The sequence below is a fragment of the Anopheles stephensi genome, chromosome 2, assembly GCF_013141755.1.
Source record: "Anopheles stephensi strain Indian chromosome 2, UCI_ANSTEP_V1.0, whole genome shotgun sequence".
Taxonomy (NCBI): domain Eukaryota; kingdom Metazoa; phylum Arthropoda; class Insecta; order Diptera; family Culicidae; genus Anopheles; species Anopheles stephensi.
In genome coordinates, this window is record NC_050202.1 from 81,717,535 (window position 1) to 81,736,256 (window position 18,722).

General features: G+C 47.0%; 1 protein-coding gene across 3 annotated transcripts in view; it reads right to left on the bottom strand.

The window, feature by feature from the left end:
• LOC118505604 (tachykinin-like peptides receptor 99D) overlaps positions 1 to 15,783 on the bottom strand; it is a 20,344-nt gene extending 4,561 nt beyond the window's left edge. For 2 of the 3 annotated variants that reach the window (XM_036041634.1, XM_036041635.1), the window contains exons 1-4: positions 14,574 to 15,632; positions 8,717 to 8,974; positions 3,790 to 3,950; positions 3,391 to 3,565 (exon numbers count right to left, since the gene is read on the bottom strand). In XM_036041634.1, the coding sequence (XP_035897527.1) occupies positions 3,391 to 3,565; positions 3,790 to 3,950; positions 8,717 to 8,931 (551 nt within the window). In that variant the 5' untranslated portion in view covers positions 8,932 to 8,974; positions 14,574 to 15,632. Of the gene's footprint in view, positions 1 to 3,390; positions 3,566 to 3,789; positions 3,951 to 8,716; positions 8,975 to 14,573 lie in introns of all 3 variants that reach the window. The other variant, XM_036041633.1, reaches the window with a different exon arrangement.
• Positions 15,784 to 18,722: the final 2,939 nt, after the last annotated feature.

An 18,722-nucleotide genomic window follows, 5' to 3' on the forward strand; every position in this document is an offset into this window, starting at 1 on the left:
CGGGTTTACGTTAATGATCAATTAGGAGAATAGTTTGCATATTAGCCACGTGTTGTAGCTACATTCGTTTGCTTCCCGCCCTGGGAAATACCGGGTGTGACGTAATGATAGGGATTTAGCAGGTTTGCTCGTTTAATGCAATTTATTTTCAACGTTATCCCACATTCGCATCCGTCCTGCTGAAGCGAAGATATCGGAGGCCAAGCGGAGCCAAAACTTCTCCACTGATTATTATCTTGTTGTGGTGGTGTTGGTCGTTCCTATGGGAGTTGATGGTAGAGAAATCATAAAAACAAAAGCCTGTTCTCTTTTACGGATCATTTTCCGATATTTGCCGGTGTTGGCTATCTAGCTGGCTACGGATAAATCAGCACGATGAGTCCCGGCTACAAAGCCAAAGAGGAAAACTTCATCCAAGATATGCCCATCCGCCGCGTTGTGTTCGTTATCCGACTTGGAGTCGAATCAACTGTGCTGACAGCCATGACACTCGCGCGAGAAAACTGTGAATAAATTTGAATTATGATCATAAAGAAAACAGCCCTGGATTGGCTATTATTGACAAAACAGCTCGCAAGGGCTGTTTTCCCTTTGGGGAAGGTTCGGCTCATCTATCAGCTGTGTGCTGTCAAACTTTCCATGTATCATTACGTGCAAAAGGCAATTTCGTAGGTCACATGAAATTCTACGAACCGGCTCTCACACAGGATCCTTCGGCTGGAGCGTTCCGCTACGGTTGGTTATAATTATTCATCAAAGTTGGTGCCAATTCTTGGACTTTTGCCCTGCAATTTGCCTACCACCTGTAGCCAAGTACATTGGCTTTAATTGCTCACTCAAAACAAAAACAGTGCGCTGCAGGATGTTTTTAATCTCTTCAGCCCACAAAATCCGATACCTGTCGTACGTGACTCGTGCATGCTTCTTCGCAATTCTTTTGCATCAGATTCGAGGTTTCCCGAAGAGAGAGAGAGAGAGAGGGAGAATAAAGTTATCCCTTGTATGGTATGTGCACGTTCTTCCAGCTCGAAATTTAGCCGGACGCCACCTTTACCTTTGATCTTTTTTAATCATAGCACATCGTCGTACACTGTTTCGGTAAGGCTTTTTCAATGCCAAAAATGCAATCACACCAAGTAGGCTTAGATGATATTGGTTGGAGTTTGAGTTTGATAACGGATACGATGACAGAGGCATGTGATGGGGTTCCTAAAAATGTTCAAGCTCTGCCAAAGATTCTTAGCAATACCTGCTGGAAATGGTCACCAATCGAAAATGGAGGAATCTACAAAGAAGCAACTTCGTTCAGCGTTTCGTCCTAAATAAGGGAACGTTTGAATCACTGAGGGGAATTGTTAAAATGAAAGCTTCACTGAAGGGAATCACATAATGAAAGATTGCATACTTTTAGGCGCATATCATCATGCACAATCGAATGGGTTTAACACAGTGTGCTAACTACCATGTGCTTAATCCACAACTGATTGAAAATGTTCCCTAACTGTATGCAAGATTCCATTATATGATTGCAATGTTCCACAACGACTCGCACAGAAGTTCAGTAGCTTATAAAAATCTTTACTGACTGTTGATCCGCAAACGGAGCATTACATCGGTACTCGTAATCAAAAAAAAAAAAACTCCCTAACAGAATAATGAACATTTCCTTTAACGCACATTTTACAAGCTGGTAATTTAACAATAAAAAACACACACACACAAACGCACATTTCATCCCATCCAATTATGTATCGTGTCGGCTCGTGCTCCCCAAACGGTAGTACGCACGTACCCGGCAAACCATCAAATGCTACTCAAAACGCCAACTCTAATCACTGTGTCACCAGCCCGACACCGACAGGGGTGTTTGATTTGTAGACCATAGGAGGAAAAAAATAAGAAAGGACGAAGAAGAAGCCAACACCAGCGTGTCGCGAGTCTGCGTTCGTGACAACCGCTCTGCTAAGCGGCACGGGAACATTCGCGTGAAATATGCGAAACAATAGATCGCGACAAAAATACGCCGAAATAAGTGCTAAGCACACCCTAACAATCGCTAAGCTCTCGCTCGGCTCACAGATTGCTTTTCCACGCGGTCACCTCCCTTTCCTCCCCCACTCCTCATTTCCCTACGGTCGCCTGGATGGAAATGTTTATTGCTGACCCTGAAACAACGGAACTCTGATCCAAAGACACACAGACACACGAGAGATGGGGCGGTGTGTGTTTGTGTGTGTCGGTGAAAAGAAGTAAATCCTTCTTCTTCCACTTCTTGCTGGTCGGGCGAACAACGTGACACCGGGCATCCGGATGCGAACCGTTTGGCGCGGAACGCATGAATGACGCGACTTGACGTGAAGCGAACCGTACGGAATGGCGCACTTTCCGACGACGTATGCAAAATCGTTTTTAAAGCTTAACTTTAAGCACTTAACGATTAGGGACGGATGAGCGGGAGGTGTGGCGGGGTGGACCTCTCCCTCCCTTTCGCCTCTGGGACACACACACACACACACACTTTAGAAGTAAATTTTTCAGCAACGGATAAATACAGTCGTCAGTCGTTCTGTGTCTCGCTGCTGTCCTCGCAGCCGAGCCGACGTGTCCTGGTTGCCTATTATGCTCAGCCAGCTCTTCTGAATGTCCAACCCCGCCCCACCCCCTTCGTGCAACAATTCGTCATTCTCCTGCCACCCCCTTACCCCCCCCCGCCCCCAAGGCACCCTTATCGTGTCCCTTTTTCCCACGGGCCAATCGTTTGTTTTCTCGTTTCGCAAACATACGCCACCAGGAGCCAGAGCGTTCAGTTACGGACGGTTGGAGAGAGCATTTCTACACAACCCGAGGACATTTTTTTGAACGGTGGAGCATCGGGCCATCGGGTGAGGTGAAGAAGCGTTGTAAGAGTAATGAAGATGAAATGATGAAGTCAAGCGAAACAAACGCAAACGCACAGCAAAACAACGAAACAAACAAAATTCAAAAAAAAAAAAAACAGACACAAAATGTGTTGGTCGGCCTGGCACATGGTGGCGCGGGCCCAGAATCGGTTTGTTTTGCAAAAATTAAATAAAATGAGAAAGGGTCCTTTCCGGGTCCGGGTCCGGATGTTTTTCCGGAGCGCGCGGCCCGTTTATTTGCGGGAGTCGGCTGTTTTATGTTTTTTTCTCGTTCGCCTTTGCTCCCTGTATTTGTGTGACCAACACCAGTGCTCTGGTGTTGTGTTGGATTGGAAAGATAACGTTTGCCGAGTGGTGGTAGTATGGCCTCGGAGCCGCATGAAAATATAACTTTGTGCTTCGATGCGTTTTAAAGTGCGCAATACATTCCCGCGTTCGTGTCAGTGGGCGAGTGCATCAAATTGAGCCCCTTGGAGCCCCCCTCACCTACCTATCTATCGCGATGGCCATCAGCGTGAACACGGAAGCGCAGATACTGAGAATGGCAACGAACTGTGATATTTTGCAGTACATTGTCCCGAACGGCCAGTCCAGGTACAGCATGTACGTGTAGTTGAAGGTAACGTTCAGGGTGGAAACCATCGCGTCCGCTATCGATAAATTAACTGCAACGAAAGAGAGAGAGAGAGAGAGAGAGAGAGGGCACAGGAACGGTAACGAATACAATCATAAAGAACCGCCCATACCACAGTGCCCGGAAGTGGATGAGTGCAAAGTGGCAAATTAAAACCTTCCAGCCGGCTGCGTACGGTAACCGGGCAAGCGGAAGTTGTACCAGGGTTAAAAACGGATCCCTGCATTGCGGTAGGGACCCGATCGGATTACCTACCGAGAAAGTAGTTGGTCACGGTGCGCATCCGCTTGTGGGAGAGGACGATCCACACCACGATCAGATTACCGACGGTGGCCGTAATGACGATGCCCGCGAACAGTACGTTCCACACGATCAATCGCCACAGTGGCAGTATCGAGAAGAAGTCCATATTTTGCCTGCAGGGGAGAAAAAAAAAGAAAACACACACACACAAAGAGGTAAAAATGGAACAAGTCAAAAATATACTAGCAAAATATGAAAAACGAAGCGCTTCGAATAGCATCGGTCAAAGCGTAAGCTCCGAGTGACCGTACATTTTTAACATTCTGCTCATCTGGGACGCCGAGGACGAATGCTTTTGCGAATCAAATTCATTAAATTTCAATTGAATAGATTAACAGGATGCTGTCGAGATGGTTGTTGTATATAGGAGATGAAGGACAGCAGTAGAATAAAAGAACACTTTGAAATGTCGCAGAAATTATTCAGCGCCGCATCGCTGGCCGGTTTTGAATGTCAGATGCATCGTGTGGTCCATGGTTTTGCATGTCCCGGGTGTCCATTTTTGAATTCGATCGTTTCATTTATTTCTTGGAAGCTGGTTTTCTGTTATTTTTTGTTGTTGTTGTGGTGCAACATTATTCACTTTGTCGGTGCTTTGACTCTGGGTGCTTTTTTATTAAAAGTAATTAAATGTTTCCTCCATTACTGGCTCACTTCGTTTACAAAATATCTTAATTTGAGTTTTCATTTTCTAAAGCGACTCAAAACATTTTTCCCTCTGCCCTGAATAAAATAGTTTAAAGAGCTTTTAAAATTGCATTGCACTTATCGTATCGTTATTTCGACGATGGAGACGCCCAGTAGCTCACACTGTTGAAGTGGCTGCGTACGTGTGACTTCAGCGACTTCATAATGCTCACAATGAAGTTTCAAAATTTCGCATTTCTTTTGATTTATTTGTCTTGCTTTGCTAACACACTCTAGAAAATAAAACATCTTATCTCTCACTCGCACACTCTCTTCAGGCGCTGTTCGGTATCCACCCCAGGGATTAGGCAGACAGCCAAACATGTCATCATGACTGGACGAAATGAAACGGTCGTGAAGTGAGTCTCTAGCCGTTCATACTCGCCCTAGCTGGGGGCCAAGGTCACAATTCGGGTTGCCAGTCTACTCGGCAAGAGTGTTTTGCGAAATTCACGTGGAGAAAGTGAAGGATGCAAGTTCACGTTCGCGTGTGGATTCAAAGTCACAGATTCAGCCAACACGCGTGCTTCACAGGAATCCGTTTGAAATCGTCCTTCAGCGCAATTTGAGCTACCAAAGTGTTGAAACTGTAACAAACACAATGAATTGCACTGACATATATTACGAAGCACTATATTTAAGAGGTTTCCCTGCGGTGTGAGGGAACGGATTATAACGCAATCTAAACGTAGATGAATAGAGCTGGGCCACTCAATGCCATCAACAGGTTTCACCACGCAGAAGTAGCTTCCTGTACACCTGTCACTGCCAGACGACACCGAATACAAACATTCCCGAGAGTGTTTCTTCGCCCGTTCCACTTATCTGATTACCGACCGTAGGTGCTCTAATCAGCTCGTGTTGTGCTTTAAATTGTGTTATTTGTGGAGCTTATACAAACATCAGTCCAGCTCAATGGCTTCCCGCAAGGTTACTTTATAATTGATGTAAATAATTCCCAGCTAATCGTTCCTAACTGCTATGTAACCAATATCCGTACCACATCATCCAGCAAAGGTGCTGTTCCTGGAACAAGTTCCCAACCATCGTTTCCAACCCCCGTTCAAACATTGTTAAAAATCAATTCAAACAACGCCTCGTCAGTGCACTCCATCCAGAAAGTGGGGGGGGGGGGGGGTTTGGGGAAAGCTTCCAAAACTGGTGCCTTACCAAACTCCACGTGTGGCGTCGTGAGTTTTAAACATCATAATCAACGGGTGACGGGCCTTTCCCAGCATTTTCTGCATCCTGTAACATCCTGTGCTACTGGGGCTCGAGTTTCCACAGGGTGGTCGGCCGGAAGCACCAATGGAAAACTTTTCCCTATGATGTGGTGATATACACGCACGCTCACTCGACAAGTACACTTGTCGGTACAATGAAGCACACCCGGGCTCGAAGCCCTTCAGCTTGGGACGGAGTTTTGTGTTGTGCGTGCTGTGAAGTTGATGCCAGTAGCACAGTTTACCCCCCCCCCCCCCCCCCCCAGTTTGCCTCACCATTCCCTCCCACCCATCCATTGTTTTACGGGAAAATCAAAGCATTCGTTTGATCGAAACCGGCGAGTGCGAGTTTTTACGGCTTCTGAGTTCGATACAAACACTCGAACGGAAAGCTCGTTGTGTAGCTTTTTAATCGTAATACGAGTGGTGCAGCGCTTAGCAAAATCAAACCCCTTCGCATGCTCACACGAAACCCCCCCTCGGTTATAAGTTTCCCCCCCCTTCGACACAATGATAAACGCTGATTGGATTAGTTCCCTACCGTACCTCAGTCAGTCGGTCGATTACTTTGGGTAGCAAATCTGCAACGATTTGTAAAACGCGGTAACAATACTCGCAAACACACATACACCAGAGGCGAGTGTAGTGCAAACAGTTAGCACAATTTTCATTTGGCAATGGTAGTAATTCGTCCGATTCCGGGAAGCAGCACCATCACCATAAAACCCTGGGGTTTTGGCCTCCACACGGATTAAGCGCACGTACCGAAACTGCCATCTCGATGGAAATGTGGATAAAATTGCGGTCGAATGTTCGTATGTTGTTACGATTAATTACGCTACATTAATTGTGGCTCGGTTAAGGATGAAACCGGGCACAAGTCAGTCCCAGACCTGGGAGCGGACGGGCGACTGGATGCTGGTGTGAGGATGTGTGTTTAATTGAATAAATTCGGAATTTCCACTTACGGGTGTGTACTGCTTTAGCGCCGAAAATCGGAGGCCAAAAAACCACGGCCAGGATTTTCGGCGCAAAGCGAAACCCATCGAGAGCCGAGAACCATCCTGTTCGAGTCCACGGTATGCAGTTCCGAGCTCGTGATAAGCTAGATGCACAACTCAGCACACTTCAAACTGACCAATTATTTCAATCCCGAACGGTGGCGCTGTGTGCCGTGTTCGTCTGTTTGCAGCTGGACGATGACGATGCTTTGGGATGCTGTCAGAACCATGGCGTCGAGTGTGTGGCGTTGGGTGTGCTTTTCGTACCATTTAGTATCATCATTTCGTAAATGGGTAATCGCAAATGAAATAGTTTTGCACTGCTACCACTCGAGACTGAACGAGATGCGCAGAGCGAGAGTGAAGAGCGAGAGCGAGAGAACGAATGAGTGTAACAATCCGAACACCATCTCATTCGTGTAGTTCCAGAGTCGCATGAATGCCTTCGAGATATGCACTGCGAAGAAAGGGGGCCACGCCAGGAAAACGGGGAGACTCCAAGCGGGACACATCTTCTTGGAAGCAGGTTGTTTCGAATTCGTTGTTCGAAATTCTACACCGTACGACGGCACACAGGTGGAGACCGTTTGTGTAAGTGTGTGTGTATTCATTGCATGCATAGTATGCATTTTCGATTCGTCGCACGTCGTCGAACGCTCACGTCCCCACGGGTCCGTCGCACTACACTTTTGCATACACGGAATTCTCATTTGCTGCGATGCATTTGTAAAATACTCTTGTTCGACTCGAACTTCCAGGCAGGCCACTTCCACCTTCCACCGGAGTAAGTTTCCAACAACCCCCCGGTTCCGTAATCGCTCCAGAAGATTCCATGGGGCATGAGATGATGTTTTGATGTTTTTCTTCACCGTGACCTCGTACTACTACTACCACCACTGCGTCCTGGACAATATGCCCCGGAACCGGCACTGACCTTCTCTCTCTCTCTCTCTCTCGGTCGGCGTTGCTTCACCCCCCCCCCCCCCCACACACACACACACACACACACTGTGCTGGAAATTCTGGTTCTCATCGACACTCTTGACAACGCTAGCAGCGCTAGAGCGTTCGCGTAAGAACAATGGCAGCATCGCCGGTTGCATCGGGCAATGGAGACGCCCGGTAGCTCACTTGTTCCTCGGTGGCTGCGTACGTTCCTGTACGGTGCACCCTTTTGTTTACTTCTGTTGCGCCGTGAAGAACATACTCATGCTACATTCCGGTGCGAGGAATGGCGGTGTGGCTTCAGTGGTGGGGGTTGGGAATGCTTCTCATAACGCCAACGAAGGATGCTCCACCGTTTAAGCTACTGCTGAAGCCGTTGTAAAATAATAAAAACCGTTGAAATTTCTCGCCCAATGCAGTGTGCATACGAAGCGTACGGTCACCCGGCAATAGGATATCCGGTCGTTTTGTGCAGTGAAATGGGAAGCTAAAGCACGGGAAAAAAGTCATGGAGCAGCAAGCATTTTTAAGCTATTTGCACTTTTATTCCGTGCATAGCATAGTGCTGGCAGAAGAAACCTTCGTAATGCAACGTATCGTTTTCGTTCAAAAACTCTCTCTCTCTCTCTAACCCACATTTCTGTTCATACGGATGTACATTAGCCCGGAAGTTAGTGGCGGCAAGTGACGACAGGAATGTTGCTAATCTAATCCGTCCTTGCACCGCATGCAAACAACGCATCCGACAAGGCTTTGGGCGGGAAGCTCGGCAGGACAGGAAAACTTGTCCATTCGTTTACACGCTCGTAAATCCACACAAAGCCCACTTAACACCGGATGCAGATTGAAGCAAAAAAGCAAAGCAATCCTAACGAGAGTAGAACACCGAAAACGATCCCGTCGTTCACAGCGCTGGGCTTTTAATTCTCGCTAACGCATTTCCTTCGCGTGAAACAAGTCCGACTGCCGACCGGGTGTGGGGAAAAAGTTTTATTTTCCCGCTGTCAACTCTTAGGTACGTACATGCTTTCGGTTGTCCCGTTCGGGTCAGCATATTTCCCCGCCAACGTTGGTAGGCTGGTTGCGGCTGTTCCATCGCGCCAGGCGATCTCCAGCTCGGAGGCTGTACCAGTCCAACCCATCTCGGCAACACTTCCGTTAGTGCCGGAAGGGCAGCAGCTAGTTCCGGTGGTCGATTTATTTCCCTCCGTCAGCAGGGCTGCCACTGCTAGGTCCATGGTCGTGTTGGTGGTGAAAGTGGGTAAGATGCGTGTTCGTTGTCTGAAACGAGGCGAGAAAAAATGGCAAAGTTAGGGTTGCTGTTTTGGGTTGAAAAAAAAATACACCCTCCGTTTGGGGTTGATTAAACAAAACGAAAAGAAAAAATGGCAAAAAATTAAATGAGTCATTTACCGTAGCTCGAACGGGACCCACGAGGTTTACATCCGGGAGTTGATTGTTAAATAAAACTATCTGTGATTATGTCGTAATAAACTGAAGCACCAAACCAAACAAACAAAATGGGATGAGCAAAACCGGAAACCAGATAACAAATGGGCGAAAGGCGGAAAAAGTAAACCGGGCACGGTCGGAAGATTGTCATTTGCCATTAAAAGTTTAACACTAATTTGGGGACCTTGCTGTGCTGTTCGTGCCGTTCGTGCACCTCGAGTGCTCTCTCGAGACGTGCAATCGAGCAGGAAATGGTTGGTGGAAAATGGTTGAGAGTCCACAGGGAGGAGGGACGAGGGAGGGACGAGGGTGTGCAATTTCCTTCCAAACCGAGCAACAAATTGCTTGTAAAACATGGACCGATTTTACTCGGCTTCCCGGCTGTTTGTTCCGGCCCCGAGACTACCATTATTATTATTATTATTATGCTCACGAGATTGGTGGCCCGTTTGTTGCTGACATATTTTTCCACCCGATGAACGAAATGGTGATTGTGAAGCGGTTTTGCTTTTCCTTTTTTTTTGGGGGGCGCTTGGAACTGAGGATCGGGATATCGGGCACGCAACAGCCCGGATGGCCAAATCTCTCGGTGCTCGGCCATAAACTCAAGATAGTGATGCCTAACAACTTTAATCATCGTTTTGGTTCGAGTGGCCGGAGGGTGAATTGAAATTGTTGGCAAACGGATATGTAGCGGAGTTTGGTTTGCAATAAACGTTTGCGCACGTGGCAGGGTTACTTGCTTCGTTTCGGTTGTGGGAAGCTGCCATCGGGAACAGCTTGCTGTAGGATGCAGTGTTTTTCAGTCGATATAGTAAATGATTGTATTGATGATTGAAACCGAAGTCTATGCTGAGGAAGTCTATGCTAGGTAGACATTATGAAGCTGATTTTGACCGTCAGATTGAACAGTGTTAGGAAAGAAGGGAGCTCCACATCCGTGGCTAATTTTATCCATCAGAGGTAAATATAATTGTAAGAGAATCGTTTACTCTCACGAAAATGAGCGTTAACATAGAGCTGACTATTTTTAAAACAATTCACGATAACAGACATCAAATATAATTTAATATTGAAAAGGTTAATGTTTCAAACGTCATATTTGTGTAATTTTCCATTCAAACGGGCAGTCAGTTAGAAATGCTATCGATTTGCTTGGCGTTCCAAAAATTGGCATTTGAATTGAAGTTTGATCGATTAAAAATAGCACCATAACCTGTCTATGAATGTTTAATGCAGACATTCTTAAACATACGGATCGCGGGACGAAAATGTCTCTTTAACCTTTTGAATTTGGCCCTCAAAGGACTTTGAACATTTTGACAGCTCGATTTTGACAGTTGATCACGCTAAAATTTTTGCAACATTAAATGTCAAAGTAGATTCTACCTCGTGAGATAACCTCAAGAAGTCTTGCGTTAATAAATTTCTTGACTTTGCTTACCTAAAGCGGGATGGAAAAATAAGATCATACGTTTGGAGAAACAGTCCAGCAGCTGGTGCCATACTAGCTCGACAACGGCTGACGAAGCCCATTGTCGGATGAAACAGTTGTTTATAATGTAAAACTATCGATAATGGGACAAACCAATCCACACGATGTTCCAAAAGTCATTAGGTCTCCTCAGCAACATATTTTTTGGTTTTACATCTTGAGGTTGAGCTGCTAACAAACGATGAATCTCCTGATCAATCTCGTTTAATATTCACAGAAAAACATAACAAGTGAGGTGGTTTAAGCATTAAATTAAGGGAGTTTGGAACATTTTAAGTAAATAGTTTCAAAATATTCTTCCAAAATTTGGTAAACTTACAAGAAAGTTTGAAACAACGATAAATTATACGAACAGATTGATGTGCTTTTCACCAAAAGTTTAATACAATTTTAATTCTTTCGTGCATAGCACAACAAAGCTTTCCTATACGTTCAAGTAAAAACAAACTCAAAAAGATTTAAAACTTCTTATTAAAAATACGAACAAAGCCCACTTCCTTCTATCGGCTTTCAATTGCAATTTCATTTTCTTTCCCTGCTTACAGGAAGCCTTACAAAACTTTCTCATTTGGAATCCCATTTTGTGCAAAACGCAGAGTGATAAAAGGAAGCAACAAAACTCGGCACAATAATGAACATTTTCCATGTGGCGGCAGTATTTGAATGCTTGAAATTTGTCTCTCGCGCACGTCATATTAAAATGGTAGCGCCTAAAGTTAGGCAATGCACGTCACTCGGACCCTGAGTTTACACTTTATTTCGTTCCATTTGCTTTTGCGCCTGTGTGGAGTGAATTTTAAGCAGCATATTTCCTGTACTTAACCACACTTATTGCTAAAACATTTTTGCCATTTTTCCTTCAACAGGGGAAAAAATGGTAAAAAAACCGGAAAAATTGGTAACCTAAGGAAGGATCTTTCATTACGCTTCTTTTGTTGCTGCTTTATGAGTGACGTGATTTTCGGGCCGAAACTTTCCGGGCTCCGGGAAAACTTCTTCTGCCCGCACAACCGGTCCAATCTCGTTCGATCGATCTTTTCCCGTGAAAAGACGGGAAATCTATGATCGGCCAACGAACAATGGCAAACGGCTAACAAGGAACACCCAGCAACAATAAAACTTTGCTCTTTACGATCGACAAAGTTCCGTACAGCGGAGCATATGTAATAAAAATGGGTGGAAAAATTTGAAAGATTGCTAAAACATGATAGAAGCTTATCCATGTACCCGGACGCAACTCAACCGTGGACGATTAATATTGGCATCGACTCCGGAAAAACAAAACGCAACAGCAAAAAAAAAATGTCACTAATTTTTTTTGCTCTCTCTCTCACACACACACACTTTTCCCGTTCTATGTCGGTCACCATTAAACGGTTATGGAAAGCGTACAAAAATAAAGAATGACAGCCGCCATTCAGCAGTAAAACAAAAAGAAAAAGCTGCACACACGATGGGGGTGACAAAAAAAGCTAACCGTAACAGCAACACACAAGATCAAATTTACTCAACCTCGTCCGATGAATCAATTCATTAGTTCTGCCGGAAAAAAGGCCAGTTCCCAGGGCGGTACGGAAAGCTTCGGGGGCTGGCGGGGATGGAAAAACTCCTGTTGCTAGCAATTTGTAAAAGTGTGTGTCCTTGGCTTCGGGGGACTTTCCCAACGCCGCGTTTGCCTGTTTGCCGATAGTTCGGCTGTCAATCTAACGAAACCACCATCACCCGACAACGAAGCGATGCGGCCGATGCGGGCTGTTCCGGAGGGGGAGAGAGTTTCCATCCGCCATCCTGCTACCCGGGTTGCCCACATCCGGCAATATCGCTTTGGCGAAATCGAATTCAATTCCGTTCGGAGGCAATTTTCTAGACAGGTCATATGTAACACAATTTGTTATTTTTGTTTGGCAAGCGCCCACTTTCGATTTTCGGTTCGGTTCAATCAACTTGAATATTGGCAACGGTTGAAGGGAACCACTTGGCCCTCACGAGAGACGGAGGGGGGGGGGAGGAGGGGGGTGGTGGAGTTGGAGTGATGTGCCCATACATTTGTGTGGCCGTTTTGCCTCATAAACCAGGTCAGCAGGAAAAAATGTCCCCAGGAGAGAGGGGGTGGGAGCGAGAGAGAAAGGGAAGAATCTGTGGGAGCAAAAGTTTAAGAAATCCTGCCCGAAAAGGGGTATGGGGCCCGACATAAGGGTGAGGAAGATGGTCGGGGAAAGTTGGCAAGCAGTTCAATATCATTGGAACCGACACGACGGTGTTTCAGGCCACCGTGTCGTGAAGTTAGCAGCAATCAAGGCGCCACCACCAAGGCCTAACGCACCAGACAGCAGGAGGTCGGTTCAAGGGGTCCGTGGACAGGGATGGGGACCGGTTGCGAGGTACGGTTTCTCACTTCTGCCTCTTATCACACCTCACCCCTCAGTTCTCCTCCGCCAGCTGCTCCCAGCTCCAGAAATTCTTTTGCCACACTCTCTCGGCACACCATATGGCCCCATCAGGATGATACACAGTGGCGAGGGCCCAGCGTAGCCAAACACCGGGCTGTCATTTGGATGAAAATTTATGCGATCTAATGGAATAGAAAGCGGAGGGCGCGATGTTGCCGAGGGTGGAGGTGACGTGCAGCAGCAAGTTGCCAAAGGACAAACGAAGCGTCCGAAGACAAATCACCCTGACGTCACCGGGCGGCGGCGGCGGAGGCATAGACGGCAACGGCGCAACGGCGGCCACTAGTAGCCCGTGAGCCAAACCCAAACAAAAGCCTCCCGAAAAGCCTCGGATGACGATGATTGATGGATATCGATGGGAAAACCGACGATCGGTTCCTCACTCGCTCGCTCGCTCTCTCTCTCTCTCTCATTTTGCTTTTCACCATATTCGTGGCCACCGGGGTACTGCTTCTCCTTCGCCCGGGATCACCACGCCCAACACCGCTCACATTGTTTCCGCTCATTTGTCTTCGATTGGGTTGGCGTGTTTGGGGGTGGAATTGAAAATGCAAAGCAGGAATCGAATACTGAATTCCGGTGAGTATTTCCGTATTTCATTGTCCGGTTGCGGTACTCGAGCAACGACTAGGATATGCCACAAACGAGATACTTCCCATATATCCCCACAGCTGCCAGAGAGTTTAACTTGGTAAGTGAAATGTTGCGCGTCGTGCCGGTGTGCGGTTCCAATTGCTTTGAAAGCATCCGTTTGTCGCAACTGTGGTGCTGCCGGTGGTGGAGGCACACCGACCTGAGGCCAGCCAGCGGTTGTGCAACTTTATATTGAACTTTTACCACACGAGCAAACAATTGACTCGACGACGAAGATGGCGGTTTGCGAAACGACAAGACATCTGTAGGGATTTTGGAGGTTGTTCCGTGTTCCCATCCCCGTGTTCGGCCTGCTTTTCGGAACCTTTTTTTCCGCACAAGATTTTCCCAAATCCCCACACACAACCATGAGTATCAGAGTACCCTTATGATAGGGGGGGTTTCTTCGGTTGAGGTTTTATGGATGCCCGATTTCCACTTGGGAGGATCTTGATGTTCTCGATAATGTTCAAATTTGTTTAGCAAACTATTCCACTTAAAGAGGGCAAATTTGAGGTTAAGAGCACGACCAACGCTTCAAGAGTTGGGGCTTCCTTCAATGGGAGGAAGGGAACTGTCGAGTGAGGAGGGTTAAGGAAGCACCCTTCTTGAGGAAAGGTTAATGATGCCTCTTTGACTGTCACAATCGTTTTGGGTCACCGAAACAACCCAACAGGTTTCCCTAACACCTTTCTCCAACGGTCGGCCATATGTTTTTACTTAAACCGACCGTTACCGGTTGGGTTCGGTTAAATTACACAGAAAATCGTAACTGAGTGTCACCATTTACACCATGGATGGTAAGGGTTTTCCTGCTCTTGGGGAAGGTGGCAAAATTGAATGTACGTACCTCTTTAACTCCTCTTTATGGTCGTTCGGTGTGGGAAAAGCAAGGATTTGCAGTCGCACCGCTTTTATAGCACAAGGGTCGTTTAATGGGCGCTTGCAGTGGACGTTGCCATAAATCAGGCGGCACAAATCCTTGCGAAACAAGTAACTGCAGCTATCAACACTACACAAACACGGCGCACAGAGCCACACTGCTAAACTCCGCACACTACTTTCGATGGCGTTCGGTTTTTACGACACACACTGGACACACTTTCACGGTGTAATTATCATCATCTTAACATTCACACATGTTGCATGCATCTTTCGCGTGCGCTTTCACTCTTTTGACACTTTTCGGGGGCTTTTGACGCAAGCGGACCACACGGCCAACAATGAAGCACGACGGGGAAGGGGAAGAAAACGGGCGTCACAAAGAAAATTCAACCGATGGTGATGTCCTGGGCTCGCGTGTACTCTCCTCCCCTGCAGCACTTTTATGACGAACCTGATGGTGATGCTGTACCGCGCGCCATTTGCCGTCGGAAGTCGGTAGATGTTCGGTTGAGGTACCGCGAAACAGGAGACGATCATTGTTTCCGGCCGTGGTCCTCGCTGTGCCGTTCGTTGCCTGGTTTGGGAGGCAACGGTTCTCGACCGCTTCTCAACGGCTTGACTCGAGTGGTGATGCCGGTGGAGGTGATGCCATCATCGCTCAATTGCACCTTTACCCGAGGACACCCGTAAGAAGGATCGCCCTTTTTGTAGTCGCCTCCTTTGTTCCGCGCGGCCTGCTATGATGACTATGCTTGTGTTTCGCGTCTTTTTCCACTGGCGCTGCTTCTTAGCTTTTTCCCGCCCCTGTTTTCCGCTGGAACAGGAGCCTACTTTTTTTTTTCGTGGCACAGTTTTGTTTCTTCCGGTTTTTTTTACATCTTGTTCGAGGCGGAAGTGTTTAAAAAGCGGGAATGAAGGTACCTTTCCACACGCGTTTTTTTTTCCTTTCACCATACACACACAGAACGGCACGAGTTTGTTCTCGAGAGCACATCCGAACAAGACGACGCGTCCGGACGTACTCACTCGCTTGGGGCTGGTGAACCGGTGCGTGAGACGTGCTGTTCAGTTCGTGGCTGAGATGGAACTGACTGACCCGACACGAGCATCCCATCGGTCGGTTTTGAGTATCCTAGGGAGTCACTCACGCGCCGCACGAATCGACACGAGCGTGTTGAGCACTCGATTGTTTCTTCTTGGTCGTCCGCTTGTAAACAACACGATGCCAGTCTCAGAACAATGGACAGGCGAACAGCAGCCAAAAGAGTGTCCATCTTCGTCTGGAGATGGCGTTCGGTTTCTCACTAAGCGGCAGCTCGGCACGCGTTCCGGAGCGGCCGGAGGATCAGGGATCGGTGGTGCGGTAATTAATCGCCTTGCGCGCGTAATGTGCGCTTGCCTCCTGGCACGCTGGCCCATCGGTCTGGACCCGCTGGTCTGTAAACACTTACTCATCACATTTATCAATTACGCATAATAGGGGACCGGGGTTGTACCGGTACGGACCATGCGCCTCCATCTGTCGCAACCTTGTGTCTTGTGTGTACACTTTTTTTTTCACTGTTTAAGCTCTGGCTGCTCTCTCTCTCTTTCTCGCTCAGGTTCGATTTCTGGGAAAGATAGTTAGCAGGCGGTGAAATTGAATTTGGCGTGAGAATGTCTGGAACGAGTCTGGCTGGACAGGATACTGATGCTGTGCATTAGTAATAATTTTACACAGAATGCCTATGGCTAAAGTTTAATGGACTGCGGGTGTGTGATATGGTTGTAAGTGAAAGTATCGACTTTCGGCAAGTTATTTCCGACATGCGAATTAAAACATATTTAAAAGGGAATGCTTGCAGTTCGAATTGCATTGCATTAGGCGTTTCCGTGTGGCAATTTGCATACATTTAGGAGCACGGAAAACGATGTAGCCTTAGAGTTTGCAGTTTGGTGATTTTTTTTTTCAAATTTCACAAATAACTTAGGCAAGTAGACAAAAGCTTAGGATTCTTATTATTTCCCTTTCTTTCTCAGCTACCAGCCAGCAAGAAATAGGATTGATGATCAAAGCTAACAAGACAAAGCAATTGCGTGTCTGCGAAGAGCGTTTGAGGTTCAAAAGACGTTAGGAATTCTGCCAGCCAGACAGACACGATCACAATTTTGGACAATTATTCAAGCAGCCATTTCCAGCGGGCTGCATAGTTACTGGGAATCTGATTAACAACCGGCTCGACAAACTCACATGATTCTGGGCATCGGAACGAGAAAAGAACGAGGACTGTTGCAATGTTGGTGCAGGACGCCGCTTTCCGAACGACACGTGGTATGGTCGATGCTTTGGCCATAGCACGTCGCACTCATTTCCCAGTTCCAGGAAGGTATCCGTGAGCAACCCGTTCCGAGTAAAGCGAAGTGCAGTGCAGTGAGCTCGCTTTGGTAAAGATCAAGTGGAGCAAAACTTGGTGATAAATGCTAAAGTGGCACTGTCAAGAGAACTTAAACGATGACAGTACTGTCCTCGTTGGTTGCCAAAATTGGTTAAGTGGTTGAAAGGAAATGAATACACTGTCGAAGTTAATAAGTATTGAGTTGGAAAAATAAGAAATTAACAAAATAATTCTGGTCTGTGAATTTCCCATTCTTAGACGCGCTTAGTATATTAGTATCCTATCTCAACCATGTCAGCAAATTGCCTACCGTTAGGCGTGGTGCTTACACTCAACAAGTGCTTACGCATCTTACCAGAATTGATAGTCTTGTAGCGATAAAAATGTAGTCGCTCACACACAGCAATTACTTTTATTTCCCGACAAAAGCTCTTAATTAGGTTGTGAATCATACCGGAATGAAATGAAAACATTAAAAAAGCTCACCTCTAAATTACGGTCCGTAAACGACACGACCGTCTCGCAGAGCCGACCATCGGCGGTAACTCATCGCCAACCGTTAAGGACATCCACCCAAAGCCCTCCCCAGCTCGGTGCCGAGCTCGTTAGGAGTTAGGAGAGGGAAGTGAGAGTGAACAAAAAAAAGCGAAGCAACAACAAAAAAACGAGGACACCCCAGAAGGAAATGGCAAATCACACAGATGCTTTCTCCGGTCTCCGGACGAAACAAATCGCGCGCCGGGACAAAACTGGAACATGAGTGGACGCATACGTCCTTAACCTTAACGGCCTCAAACGGAGGGGGAAAAAAAGCAGCGATGGGTTTTGTTCTGTGGCGCGAGAAAATGGAAGGATGTCCCTAAGGCCTGGGTGGGTGGCGTTTTCGGCTCGGTTGGCGTGTTGCCGGTCGGGAAGGCTGACGCTCGTTAGCGGATTACGGGGCCGCCAATAATATGCTTTGTGAAAAAGTCGACACTCTCCGTTTGACGGTTTGTCGCCTCGGCGCAGGGACCGCTGTTCACGGTTCGCGAATCCCGCACAATGAGCGGCAGGAAATTGATCACAACAATGAGGCAAAAAGGGAGACAAAAAAAAAGCAGCCCCGAAGAACTGAGCCGGAAGAATCGTGTAACGCGCAACGGGCATGCGTTCCTGATTTCGGTGATGCGACGACCGGAGGAAAGAAAACTCAGAGTCGTCATCCATTGTCGTCATCATCATCATCATTATCGGCATCATCTGCACATGGGGGGGGGAGGGCGCTCGAAAAACCCCCGTACGCATTCCACCTAGCCGAAAGGTGGAAAATCGGGAAATGTTCGCATTCGCTCAAGCATCATCACCGTTCGATAAGGGCCACGAGAACTGGGCTACAGCTATTGATCGCACTCATTTTCAAAATTATTAAAAACCACCAACCGCCGTCCCACCACTCGCACTACAGAATCAGCACGGGAGGTTTTCATTTTCCCCCTTTTATTCGAAGTTATTTCGCGAGTTTTCTAATTTTCAAGCACAAAAACCTCTCTTCCGTGCACTAGCGGCGTACACTTACTTGCCAGCAAACTTGCCTTTCGACCAAACGGTGCGGTTCATATCCTGTTGTTTATTTTCTTTACCTCCGGGTCCTCCCCCCTTCAAGCACTCGCCCCTTAAGCGATCGAGCACCAAAAAAAAAAGCAAGGAAAATGTGCGTTTCCACCATTGCTCGCTAAGTCACCGAGAGGGAGAGAGCAAAC